Raw genomic sequence first — 13,992 nt, 5'->3', positions numbered from 1 at the left:
AAAGATTCGGAAGGGCAAAAGTGAGAAACACTTGTGAGTCAAGATAAAGACAGTCATGATGGAAAATGAAATGAAATAACCAAGTGATACAAAGGCAGTCACTTGCAGCCTGATGCCCAGCCAGGTAGAAACCTCCTGTAGCAGAACTCCTAGTTTTACCTTTGAGTGTCACATTATATGGTATGAGATGTGTCTTTGGTCTGTTTGGGGGAGCTGTCCCAGCTGTCCCCCATCCCAATCCTCTCCCCCAGCCCCATCTTGCTCACAGGGGCAGCAGAGTGAGATGGAAAAGGCCCTGACACTGTGCAGGTACAGCAATAACTAAAACATTGTTGTGTGTTATCAACACTGCTTTGGTCACCCGTCTAAACCACAGCACCTTATGTCATAAAGGAAATGAACTCCATCTGAACCAGACCTTGTACAGGCAGATAAAAAGGGTCCATGGAGACTGCCAGCCAGTACTGCCAGTGTTGCATGCTACAAAAACAAATCCTTGGCTTTTTCTCCCTTCAAGACACCCAATCGTCACTAAAATTTTGGGGAACTGTGGCAGGGAAATGAAGTAAGCCATCCCAAGCCACTCCTAGAAGCAGGAGAACGGATTAGCACTCAGGGCTGTGCTTGTCCTGAACCATCACCAGTTCTCCAGTCTTCATCCACCAGCCCCATTTTGCTGCTGCATTGCTGGATACACAGAGATCTTTGAATTTGGTTTCCACTTCTTTACCACTAAATCACTACCTCGACATGTTGTAACCTGAGGTTCCTCAGGTGAATTCCCGATTTCCTCAGGTGAACCTGAGGTGCACAAATTATTTGTGCTGTTACCTTGTGGTACTGCACTGGTGCAGAGAGAAGATGAGCACGAGACACCTAGAAATCACATAAGCAGCAACTTAAGGACTGCAAGACTTCTCCAGCCCAACTAAACCAGATAGATTTGTTCTAATTGGAACATGGATATCCTTCAAAAGGGAGGGGAAGTGCTTTTTTTGACTTTTTCTGGTGTGTTTTGGGCTTTGGGGTTTTTTTCAGATAGCCTTAGTTGGTCCTTTAAAAGCCAGTAGTAGTTCTCACCTTGAGTTTCCTGCTCTGAATCTAAATTTCCCAAGGCACAAGAAGTGACTTACCTGGAGATCATAAAGGCTGTCACAAAGCTCAACAGCCAGGATTAGAATCATATTTTCTGCTTTATCTTATGTTCTTTCAAGTCAGTGCAAAATGCTATCAAAAAGCATTACTACCAAATGATGCTGGGGCTTAAGCAGCACTGGCGTGGGAGCCCAACTAGATCCCAATCAGTCACATTGTACCTGTTCACAGCATGACAATCATTTGTCTAGGCATTGAAAAAACACAAAGCAACAGAAGTTCGTCTGCTTTCAGTGTATTTTAATAAATGAAACCTGAAGGTACGAGTTGGATTTCAGCAGCAAGTTAACCTTTTCCCTGACACGATGCAAGGTCTCTCTGCAGGGGTGTTAAGCAGATTTGCTAAATGCCATACTGGGGTTAACTCTGGAGACTGCCAGACCATGGCCCACTTTATATAAAGCTCCCCAGGAGTCAGGCTGATACTCTCAGGCTTCTCTGAAAACATTGCTGATCTATAGGGATAATCTCATTTCCTGGACCATGAAATAAGCTGTAGCCTAAGGGTTACAGCTGATGGCTGTGTGAGACACAATCACCAGTTTGACAAGTGCTGCTGCTCCTCAGGTCTGTGGGGTACGTGGTGGCTTTTGGGCCTGCAAGAGACTTAGCTGAACTTGGCTGCTGCTCCCTGGTAGGGGCTACCATGCCCTATGGCCCCTCTCCACTGCCTGCCTTCCATTGTCCCCCGACATGTTCACAGCAAGCACTGAGCACATATTTTGGAATAGAAGGGGTTTGCTATAGCATTTGTATTTCCCAAAATGCAAGAGAGCTGCAAAGCTGGTCAAACAACTCCTTCCTAGAAACATCCCTGCAGGTCCTATGGGTCCATGTACCCAAGTGCACACACATATGTAGTGAGGTAGCTGTTTCTGCTAAAGCAAAGAGCAGTTTTGAGTGCTTTGGCCGTCAGGAGAATGGAGATTTTCAGCTTTGGTAGAAAACAGTAAAGCTAGATAGGTCTGAGGTCCTGCTCAGAGTGTACCTGCCAGGTGCTGAACTTCATAAACCATGCCAAGCTGTTCAGCAATTTGAATTTTCAGAATCAAGTTGCCAGCTGCTGGGCAGTGCCAGGCTGTGGGCACAGTACAGGTGTGAACTTGTTAAGCTTCAAGCTCTTGGGAGCTGCTTTCCCTTGTAAACACTAGGCAAGGAATTACTACCCCTTGCCTGTCATCACCATTGTGAGAAGTAGATGTGATATGTCCCTGTTCAATTGAAGAGAAGCCCAAGGTCCCTGCCCTCCTTTGTGAAATGGGTCCATTCCATTTGCAGTGTTCCCCTTTGTTTCCTGGCAGAGTGGTGGCACGGAAACAATGCCACCTCCCACCATGAAATGACAGCTTGCTCCAGCCCTCTCAGAACAGAAGCCCTTGAGGCTGGCACCAAGGGAGCTTGATGAGGTTAGTAATCACTGCAACACATGAAAAGCATTTTGCACTGCGACCTTTTGCACATAAAGAGCTATAGTAGTTTTGCTTCTAAAGCCAGGAAGATTTATACACATGGCTTTCTCCCAGCACTGAGGGAGGAGAAACTGAGGCAGTAAAATCCTGAAAGCCAGCAATTTATTCAAGAAGGGATGCTGAGAGCACTTGGAGGCTTAAAGCTTATGGTATTTCACCTGTAGTTTGCAGCATAGGAAACAAAGGATAGGATTTTCACTAAATCCTAGCATTTTTGGACAGAAATTATGTATTTTTTTTTTCCAAGTCACACTAACAGTCCTGTGGAAGTTCTTTTTGAGAATTGTTACTACACGAGGGCTGTGTGCACAGTTCTTGGTGATGCACAGCCAAGTCACCTTCTTTACAAGTTACCTGTGGCTGTAGTGACACTGCCCTGAATGGCTGGAAAGGACCTTCCAGTCTTCTATTCCTAAGACCCCTCCTGAGGTCATCTGCCCTCAGGCAGTCACCTCACTCCCCCACAGAGGCAGCACCTGACATGATCTCTGGTAGAAGACAGCTCCAAAAGCTGAGGAAATAATTTCTGCCTGGTTCTGGCTATGCTAAGTGACTTGGAGAGAGAGGTATAGGCCCAGGATGCCCTGCTCACCGGTGTGAATGGGGAATCCCAAATGCTTTTTTCAGTACTTTACATTGTGGGCTACAAGGTAACTGGGAAGCAAGCCCAAGTAATATCCCTTTTCCTTTCTTGGAGCAGTCTCTAATTTTAATTAAAAATTAAACCTTCACCGTTCCATCAGTAGCAGTATTTTATGGGAGTCCCTTAATCTGTAGTTGGGAAATTGTTAAACAGAAATATGACACAATTACCTTCAATTACCAAAAATATTACTTTTATGGAAGAAAAGTGAAAATCTGAATTAGTCCAGATCTGAAGCAGAGCAGTAAGAGACACATAGCAAAATTTTAGAGTTTGCAGTGACCCATGGCCTTCAGAGAGGAGAAATAATCACGCTACTGCCCTTCCTCCCAGCTTGACAGAAATGTATATCCTTTAATCTCACGCAGTGAATCCTCTGTTTGCTTGGGCTTTGGAGATTCAACAAGCACCGTGTGCAGTTAGCACAGAGCAGGATTCCCCCATCACTCGCTGTTCTGATCCTGGCCCAGCCATCAAGGACTGCTCTGCCTCTGTATACACAACATGGACGTGGACCAGGTACCAATTCGGATGTGCAACACAGCTCCACTCATGCTGCCTGCAGAAGACAGAAACGTCCACAGCAAAGTGCAAAAATAATTCAGTGTCTTCCATTTGATCCCTGGTGATGTTTCTTAGCATTCCTTGGCACATCCCACCCTGTGCACCCACCTCAGTCCCCAAGAGCTACTGAGATGCTTGTTCTGCTCAGTCCAAGTCTCCTCTAGGCATTAAAGGCTCATCTACCTGCGTTGCCAGGGAGATAATCAACGCTGTGCATGATGAAGTTTTGTACAGCCCATTGCAGGAGCCCCAGTCCCCCTCTAAAACATTTCAAGCTTGTTCTTCTGCCATCCCTCCTCCTTGACCATCACCAGGCCAATACCAGCTGCATGCCTGGCAGCCAACATCCGCTCTTCCACCTGGAGTGCCATGTCCCATTTTGATTCAAGTGATTCTCCTCCTGTCCCATAGCACACAGGGACCCACAAAGGTTTGGATTTGAGCCCCATCTGGTGCATCTCAGCCACATCCCGGTGCTCGTCCCCGCCGCACACATCCTCCAGCAGGTCAAGACATCACCATGTCCCAGCGCTGGCTCATGGCTGTGCTCTCACAGGGGTTGATGATGAGCTCTTTGATGCTCTCATGGGTGTCCCCAATGGTCTCAGTGTCCAAGCAGAAGCGTGAAGCTATGTGCTCGATGTGTGAGCCAACTTTGCCCCAGCGCTGAGGGGAGACACACGACAGGAGAAACAGGTGAACAAGCTTCCTCCCCACCATGCTTTTATTGCACTGTTCCAGCTTCTAGAGGACAGCTGTCATCAAGCCTTTGTGGTCTGATGCTGTCAAGTACAAGGTCCCCAAACTCACACCAGGCAAAGCTCACACTGAGCATTTTTCCCATCAGAAGCACACTAATTTAACTCAGCCTCGGCCTGCCTTCAGGGAGATAATACATTACTAACAGCTTTTTCCCCAGGTCACTGGTTCAAATGCCAGCTCAGTGATTAACTGCAGGGAAATGTTAGCATCTGCTGCCTGACTGGCAGCCCATGTGAACTAAATTGCCAGTTTGGGTTTGACTTCTGCATTGAAGTATCCAGATCACCACCCTCACTAATAGACACCCTTATCAACACACTCATTTAAGAGGCAAAGGGCTGAACAGGCCAGAGTCTGTACTCCCAAATTGACTGTGCTTCCCAGATGAAGTCAGAGCACAGGCCATTTAATGTGCAGTAATACTGTGATGAAAGAAAGGGAACTTCAAAGAAAATGGGGGATCAGTGAAAAGGGCTCACCTGCTTGTTGTCACCTTCTTTACAAGGTGACAGCAGCACCTGGGAACCAGGGAAGAGGGTGTACACAGACAAACACAGCTGCTGCTGGCGGACGTGGTGGTTGTATGTGTATGTCCATTCCTGCACAGAGGAAGAAAAAGAAAGGTGGTGAGAGAGCAGTGTTGATTCTTGCTGATCTTTTACCTGGAAAACAAACACTTTGGCTTGGATCCTGCCCCTTACAAAATCAAGCACAAACCTCAATGCCTTCAAGAGGCATCAGGAGAAGTCACTGGGATGTTTCAAGCCTCCCCAAAACTGCAGTTGTCATTGAGGGACTGCAGGTACCAAAGAAAATGTCTACAAAAGCTGCTGGAAGAACAAGTTTCATGAGACAAAAGATTCCATGCCAGAACTGGGCTGTGGTTGGAGAACAGAAGGATGGGGTAAAAAAAACAGAAGAGAGGCAGGAACATACTAACCACACAATGTGCAATCCTATTTTTTCAGGGAAGAGCAGCAGAGATGTTTTGCAGCTGTCAGTGGGAGACAAGAGGTGATATATAGCAAATATCTGCAACTCCTGGGGTTCTGTTCCCAAATATCACAAAAATAAGAGGTAAATATCTGCTTTCTATCAAGATACTGGGACCAAATTTCAAAGGTTTGCTGTAATGGTTGGCTATAACCATTGCTACTCTCATTCCACTGGGTTGTCTTGGAGGATTTTTTCTTTTGTTGCTTTTTCATGTTCACCAGCTCTTTATCAGCTCCTCAGCCCCAGAAATAAAGTTTGGAGGAGCAGAGACTCTTTGTCCTGTGCAGTGCTTACCAAACAACAGGAGATCTTAGGGATTACCATCTTTTTCATCACTGGATGTTTCTGGGAGAAGAGCAGCTGATAAGTTTGATGAGGATTTGCAAATGTGCTGGACAAAGCACCATGGATGTACAGACACACTGCTTAACCCAGGAGTGTTTCACAGAAGTTTACTCCAATGTTTATTCCAGCTGAACATTTTCTATCACTCACCTGTGCTCGTATTACCCAAGAGCACCTCCTGAGAGGATCCCAGCCAAGGGATGTCTGCCTCCCTGTTATTTCTGTGTGCACAAGCAGACAAGAGCTGGTTTGGCTGATGGGAAACCACAAGCCATGCTTTTACACAACCCTAGACAGGGACTTCTGGAACAGGTGTTTTGCTTGTAACTTTCTGTGAGCATCAACTTTGAAATTAGAAGGAGTGGGGCTGCAAGAGCTTTCCGAGGGCTCCCATCCAGGGTGCAAAGCAGGATCAGCTCCTGCTTTGTAAGTGACTCTGAGCAGCAGCAGTGGGAGCAGATGGAAAGCAGGTTTCAGAGCCATGGCAGGACAGGTGAGCAGGGCTGGAGGACCAACAGCTGGCTGGCTTCACTATCAGAGTGCAATAACCCTGCCAGAGACAGCAAGTCCAGGGAGCAAAAGGGTTCCCACAAAAGACCCCAGGAGCCATGGCACATGCTTTAGCAAAGTACAGCCTATGAAAACTCTGAACCTGGCGGGAAAGTAAGGGTGCAAAAAGGAAGCAGAGCAGTTGGGAGCTCAGATATGGAGAAGTCAGAGCTCCATGAGAAGTGATGTGAGCAGCAGTGTTGGCAGTGGAGGGGAAGGCAGTGCTCAAACATACGGCTCTTAGGCTGGAGCTGGAAAAATGGGGCTCTGGAGAGATTTCAACCCTTTCTGAGTGCTGGAGGGAAATGTGAAGAATGGCTGTCCTACTCTCAGAGCTAGGATGCCTGCAGCACCCCTGACTTTGAATGGTGGAGATTTTGGGTTGCATTAGCATGAGTTATTAGAGCAGGGACACGTTTCCAGTCCTTTGGTATTTGTCACTGCCAGCAGCTCTAACTCCTCTCCTCAACTTCAAAACAGACAGGTACAGGCATTTAACTCTTGGGAATATAAATCCCATTTTCATTCAGGTTTTTAGCCAGCTGGAAGGGAAAACACACTTTTACACAGCAGACCCAGCTCCACAAGGACTTCACACTGTGATCCTCATACTCTGTGCTTCTTAGCCCACTATTCCCCACCAGCTCCTGGAAATCAAACCTGGCTTTCTGAACAGCCTGCCCACGGGTTCCTCAGCAAGAGCTGCCCAGGATCTGGGTACATAACAAGCATTCATTTTCAAAGCTGTAATCCACACCCTTCTGGCAACCACTTTTCTTTGTCATATGGAGCAGGGTTCACCTGATCCCACAGTGAACACGTTCCAGACATCCCAACCCTGCATGCTGTCAGCTGCTGTGTAAACCACCAGCCTGGGAAATCAGGTGCCAAATTAGTCCAGCATCTACGAAGAACCAAACCCTATGGGGCAAGCTCCAACATCTGTTCTTGGCACCCATGCTGCTACAAGCTGCTTTGAAAACCTGCTTAACATTTTTAACCAGTTGCTGGTCATTTTAGCTCAGGACAGGGCTAAAGCTGCACCCATGAGGCTCCTCAGCAGCAGCCAGTTAATGCTGTAACTTGTGTATATGCTATATTCTTCAACTAACCCAGGCCATGGGACTTTTTGTTTGTTTGATATCTTCACTGAGATTATCTTACAGAAGACTACTCCTACCAGAGGTCTTCCATTATTTTTTATCCAGACCAGGCTACATTCAAAGCTTCAGAATATTCACATCCTCTCAAGGCAGAGCTATCCTCTCAACCAGCAGTGGACCATGGGATAGGAAGGGTGGTGATAACCATTCTCCCTAAGCTGTTGTTCATCGTAAGAAGTGAGTGGCTCCAGAGCTGGATGTGTGCACCAGTTCCACAGCTGACACTGGATCCTACCCTCATGCCCCCAGGCTGTCCTTCCACTGTCTTTATCTCAGCTGACAGATTTTCACACTGCTCATCTATCTCAGCAGAATGGCTTTTTATGGAAGCCAGTCCTGTTGAAAATATTTTATTCAGCTCTAATCATGTCTTCTTCCCTTTCAGCCCTAGATGAAAGCCAAAGAAAATTATGCAGAAAATGAAGAAATTTGAAGGGGAAGGAGGAGGGAAGTCGTTTGAACACCACAGAATCCATGAAGGACTTTGGGTAAAAATACATGCCCATGGCCACACAAATTTTTATCTTACCCCTTTCTCTTCCCTTATTTTTATGAGTTGGGATTATTTTTTTCTTTTTTCCATGAGGAACTACTTTATCTCCTAATCCCTGGCACACTGACGTGACCAGCATAGCCAAGGTTGTGGTGGATGGAGCAGCCTATAGTACCCCTAAGGAGCCCTGAAAGGAGCTGGCATGGCTTCAGGACTGCAGACTTGCCTGAGGAGATGCCATCAGGGATTAGAGCTGACCCAGAACCAAAGAAAAATAGATCTATGAGGTAAAACTGACATCAAGATTTCCTGCCTTTTCAAAGGCAAAGATGGAGGGGTGGTGGAATCAGGAGGAAGAGGGTGGACTTGGTGAAGAGAGCATCACCAGCTGCACAGCACAACCAGCAACCCCCTTCCTCCAAAGCCTCAGATAACACCAACCCCTCACTGGAGGGCCTGTGACTGCTTCTCAAGGCTTTAGCATCATCTGAGCCGGCACCTGTCACTGTTACTCAGCATTATTGTGAACTGAGCAAATTATTTTCAAGAGTGACCTTTGGCTTGGCATTGCCTGGCTAGCAGATGGAGCAAGGAGCCCCTCAGCCCAGGCAGGAGCAGTCCCAGGGGAGCCCAGCGTTCCGTGACAGCAATGCCTCTGCTGCGAGCAAGAGGTCAGCCGTGCCCTAAAGCAGGGGTAGGAGCAAGAGAGAAGTGTTTCTGAAGAAGGTGGAACCATCTAATTATCCAATTATCTTCTTAAAATCCCAGAGAAGGACTTCCCAAGGCACACGACTGCATGAGTCACCTGAGGACACCGAAGTGCTGCCCTCATCAAAGACCCTGGGATACAACTGGCACTTCTACACTTCTCAGGAGAGGGAAAGCAAAGTACACAAGGGCCCAGGACAACCTGGGTGCAGAGACGACACTGCTGCCCCCTGCTCTGCTTGCTCAGCGTGTCTCCCACAGCTCCAGCCAGCTTACAGCCAGGGCAGGTCACGGAGGAGAAGAATGAAGGCTTTTGAGGGGAGGAGGGTCAGAAGAGAATGTTTATGGTTGAGATGTCTCAGAAGGGTCACTGAGTTTGGACGGATGCTAAATGCTCTTCAAAAAAAGGGCAGATCTAGTCAGCACACAGAAGACCTCAAACCACACCAGGCAGATCATCACACTGCCTTTCCTTCCCAAAAGAGTCAAGGTCATGCCACTCAAATGCAATGGCAGCCACTCAGCTGCAAACCCCAGGTATTTTGGGCTGCAGACCCAGGAAATGGATGCTGCAGCCTTTCCCCTGTTTCCTTGCTTGTCTAAAAGATAGATGCCTGAGCTTTACATTCCTCTTGCAGCAACTGCTTACACATGTGTTATATCCAGGTCAAAGCATCTTCAGATTTTTTATCTGAAGTATGTCAGGTTTCCTGAAGCTGCTAATGACTTAAATAAATCCCAGTCAGATGTCTTTTCCAAACTCTATGAACTAATACCAACTGACACTTGCTTTGAAAAAAATAACCCCAACTACTCACATCTTTATTAGATAGATGAGGACAAAATTATGATCAATTATTTTCCCTCAGATGCATTTCTCTCATGAAAAACTAAATCAATCTGTTAATTTAGCAAATGAGATGCAACAAGGCGTGGAGTGCCGAGGCTCCAGCGGGCAGGAGCACAGGCAGAGTCTGCTGTGTCCTGGGGACTGCACAAACATCTCTGCCTGTCACTAGCTCAGGAGCCCTCTGACAGCCACCCTGAGGTTCTCAACCACCTCAATTCCCTCTGAGAGCCACCCCAGGGGACAGAACTCACCCTGCCCGCTGCCAGGCCTTCTGGAGAGGAAAGGACCAAGTGGATCCCCAGGATGATAAGACAGAGCTCTCCCACACAAAGATAAGGGGTCTTCTTCATCTCAGTGCCCCTTTCAGTGATTCAGGACCAACACCAGACACCACCAATGAGGTTTTTTGAGACTTTCTAAGGGTGTAAGTCTGATTTCACCACTGAGTACTCATCTCAATTTATCCCAGCTATGGATGTAGCCAGAGGTCTCACAACAACCTTCCCCTACACTACAATTAGTAAAACCTACAATGATGAGCAATTGATTGCCACCTGACATATCCTGTGCCTCTCTCCTCAAACCATGACAGCCTAGATCTTCTCACACTGAATCTCAAGACTTCGTGCATGAAATGTTGGTAAAGGGCTGGGGTAGCCCAGCAGGCAGACAGCTACAGAAAGGCAATCAAAGCAATGAAATTACTGCTACTGTAATAGTGATAATAAAGATTTTGGACAGCCAGGATATTTCCACAGTACTTACTGAATGCCAAGGAAGCACAGCTTTGATTTAGCTAAGCCTATTTTTCACAAAATAAAGCTTAGGGTAAACAAGACGTGACTTCAGTATGTTAAAAGTGAAGATTATTGCTCTATTCTGGTGTATCAAATGCAAAACCAAGTAGAATTCAAGGCTGCTGCATAATCAATCCTACACAGCCTGGTGACTGTAACACCCACATTGTCCACAAGTTCAGGTGGTCTTGTGGCAACTGAGTCATTAAAATATAAGTTTCTATTCACAATAAAAGTTTAAACATCCTGTTTTAATCTGAACTATTCTCCATGGGTACAAGTAATAAAGAACTATACTAAAAAGACAGAAAAAGATAAAAAGGAAAGGCTTTTCTCTGTTCCTGCTGTGTACTGAGTGCAGTCATTCTGCAATCTGTTTGTAGTGCATTTTTCTGTTCCTCTGCAAAGTTAGTCCTGGATGTGCACAAGAAATAGAGCTGCCATCCAGTGGGAAGTGTTGACCTATTGCAAACTGCTGCAGAATCAGAACAGGAAGATGAAAAGTTCATGGCGTGAAAAATTCTGAAAATTTACTGCACAGAAATGTCAAAACAAAATGTGTTTGGTAGGAATGAAACAATCCAACTTGTTGGCATGACATTTCTCATTTTAAAATACCACATCAAATTGGTATTTCAGAAAGACCAATACCATTTCATTTTGAAACACTAACTTGCAGCAGCATTCTTCATTCTGATTTTCCCAGATTTTTTTTTTTTTTTAAACAGCCAATTCATTGGAAGTTGCTATTATTGTTAGAACACTTTTCCTTTCTTCTGCAGAGCTAGCCCTGAAAAACCTGATGACCTGCTCTCATCAGCTTGCTGTTTGTGTGAAAAGTCCATGTAGCACTGGAAGGAAAAAAAAACTATTCTGGAACATGGAAACCAGTGAAACTGTAAGAAGTGCTACTGTGTGGCACTTGCAATTATATTAACTACATTTTGTGAACTGACTAATATTCCAATAGTCATTGTTGATTTTTCCATGCTGTGAAACAGATATTAATTTCCTGCCTACAGACAGGCATGCAACTGCATTTAAGAGAGACATACATAATGACATGCTTTGTTTGCAGACACAAATCAGGGATATTTTAAGCAGTCTCCCCAAGCTGGGCCTTTTATATGCACAGCTACCTGGTTTGAATATGTAACCATGAGGGTTAAGGATGTACAGTCAAGTGCAAGCACACCACACCATGTCCTACTGAATTATTTCATGGCAACCACGGAGAAGCAAGGGATTGTTATCCTCCCCATTTTATAGCTGGGAACACAGAACTTACCGACATGCCCAAAATCACAAAGGTGAGTTTTGAAGCTGTGTGTATCTTCAGTGTCTTGCTCCAGAAAGGAGAAAGGCATATGTGCCTGCTCTTGGCTCTAAGATCTCCTAGGCTGTGCTTTTGGGAACATCAATTCATACAGCTTTTTCTCATCTCAATGAGACTGAAAAAACTGAGATCATCCTCATTAAATCCTTGCTAGTTTAATGGGCAATCCAATACTGAGAGACTGCAGACTATGAAGTTGCAAATGCCACTGCAACTCAGTCCATTCTGAGAGAAAAAAGGCTGAGAGATGAGAGGAAGTTATAATTCTCTTTGCCTTCGATCTGTGCAGCATGTGGTGTTCCTGGGCAGTGAGAAGAGCTCAGCACAGGCTCCCACGGGGATGAGTGGGACACACTGTCCTGTGGCTCCTGCACCAGTCCCTGCAGCTGCCCGGAGCTTCCACCAAGGTCAGTTGGAGCTGCCAAGGTTTAATGATAGGCTGCCTAAGGAAAGACGCTGGCAGAATGGGTAAATCCTCCAACAGAGCTTTAGCAAACTTAAGGAATCATCTTGAAGCTGCCCCCATGGCTTCTTCCCATCCAGCATCATGGGGATACACAACACATCTTACCTGTGCCTTTGGCACTGTGCCCTTGCTGCTGTTACAAGGAGTTAAGCTCAGGATGGGGAACTCCTGGTCTTCAGACTTGTGTGACTCCAGGCAGCTCTGCCTTTGCCTGATGATCCCAGTCTGATACAGCGATTCCTTGGGAATCCTGTGGGAACAGCGTGAAAACAACATTGTACTGGCCCACACACAGGGAGGCTCAGTGGGGTAAGGTTGCACCATTTCACCTTCAGAAAATGAGGGGTGGCAAGATCCACCACAATACTGAAGCACTGAGAGCAGCACATGGACAGGGATGCTGCAGAAGCAGCTCTCAGAGATGGATGGCTGACCTTTGTAAGAGGAAAAATAAATAACTGCCCAAGGCAAACAGAGGAGCCAGGAGTAGGCTGTGAGCAGCCTTCAGCTTACAGGAAAGGGGAACTTTACAACAAACTGTCACAGAGCCCTGGCATTGCCCATGATGCTGCTGTGCAATGCCATACATGGCAAAAAAAAAAAAATAGTACGAAAATGGCTATAAATCATCATTTTCACACAGCAATTCTGCACTCAGCTATTGCACCAGCAGGTCCCTGATGGTATCTCCAGAATTGTACCAACCTTTCTTAGGATGGCTCCTGACAGGGATCAGAGGAATTAATGCAATGGCTTCTAGTGTAAATTGGCAACTAAAAGATATCTGCAAAAGCAACAATATTTATCAAAGCATTGGGCAAGGAGCAAGGCAGAGCCATCTGAATGCAAGTCATAAAATCTTAGAGTGAATGGTTTCACAACAGAGAAGATTTGAGTGCCACAGAACAGTGTGAAAGGACTGGAAATTAGGTGCTTGTTTAGTAAGTAGGAGTCATTAAGTACCAAAACACCCCTGCGGACACTACGGTGGATTTTCTGCCTTGGATACTTTTGTAAGGAAATTCACTTATTTCCCTACACAGCCTGTTCCACAGCTTGGGCAGGAAGATATCTAATGAATTCCTGAGAGCAAATGGGAATAACTGGTGCTTTGTCCCTCACCAGCCCTGCAGCAAATTGCTTGGAGGACACAGATATCACAGAATATCCCGAGCTGGAAGGGACCCCCAAGGATCTCCAAAGCCCTGCAATATGTCACACTGTGAGCAAGCTGTGCAGCACAAAATTCCCTCTGCCCTTCTGTGAAGCCCAAGGAAGGAGATGCCTATGTCTCTGGGGCAGAAGAAAGCTCTGTGGGGCAGGAGGGAGGGATGAAGCATCCCATGGAGATCGCACATCCGTACCGAAGTTCAGGATAAACATTTTCCAGGTACCACTTGAAGCTGTGGCATTTCAACTTCTTCCGCAGTTCCACTCTGCTCTGGATGCTGTGGGAAGAAAATAGCACAGAAATGGAAATTATGAAGGTGAGACCCAACACACCAAGAAGGGAGGATGAGAGAAACCCATCAGAAATGCACCGACAGCAAATACAAGAGCATCAGCAGCTCTGTTCCTCTCTGTATGAGCTTGAGCAGTTGTTTTGATCTGTCTCTTTGGAGGTCTCACTTGGTAAAATGGCATGATGACATATTGTCATTTTAACAAGGAGTCTGGATCTGGGAAGGTTCATGGA

At 46.1% G+C, this 13,992-nt stretch overlaps 1 protein-coding gene across 1 annotated transcript in view; it reads right to left on the bottom strand.

The window, feature by feature from the left end:
- Window positions 1-3,443: 3,443 nt before the first annotated feature.
- The window catches only part of GALNT14 (polypeptide N-acetylgalactosaminyltransferase 14), a 90,814-nt gene continuing 80,265 nt past the window's right edge, over window positions 3,444-13,992 (bottom strand). Inside the window, exons 12-15 of the mRNA XM_021537019.3 lie at window positions 13,661-13,744; window positions 12,402-12,546; window positions 5,073-5,192; window positions 3,444-4,497 (exon numbers count right to left, since the gene is read on the bottom strand). Of these exons, the coding sequence (XP_021392694.2) occupies window positions 4,339-4,497; window positions 5,073-5,192; window positions 12,402-12,546; window positions 13,661-13,744 (508 nt within the window). The 3' untranslated portion in view covers window positions 3,444-4,338. The remainder of the gene's footprint in view (window positions 4,498-5,072; window positions 5,193-12,401; window positions 12,547-13,660; window positions 13,745-13,992) is intronic.

Source organism: Lonchura striata, chromosome 3 (genome assembly GCF_046129695.1).
Source record: "Lonchura striata isolate bLonStr1 chromosome 3, bLonStr1.mat, whole genome shotgun sequence".
In the NCBI taxonomy this organism is placed as follows: domain Eukaryota; kingdom Metazoa; phylum Chordata; class Aves; order Passeriformes; family Estrildidae; genus Lonchura; species Lonchura striata.
Note: the sequence above shows the minus strand (reverse complement) of the source record. Positions and strands in the feature narration are given on the sequence as shown.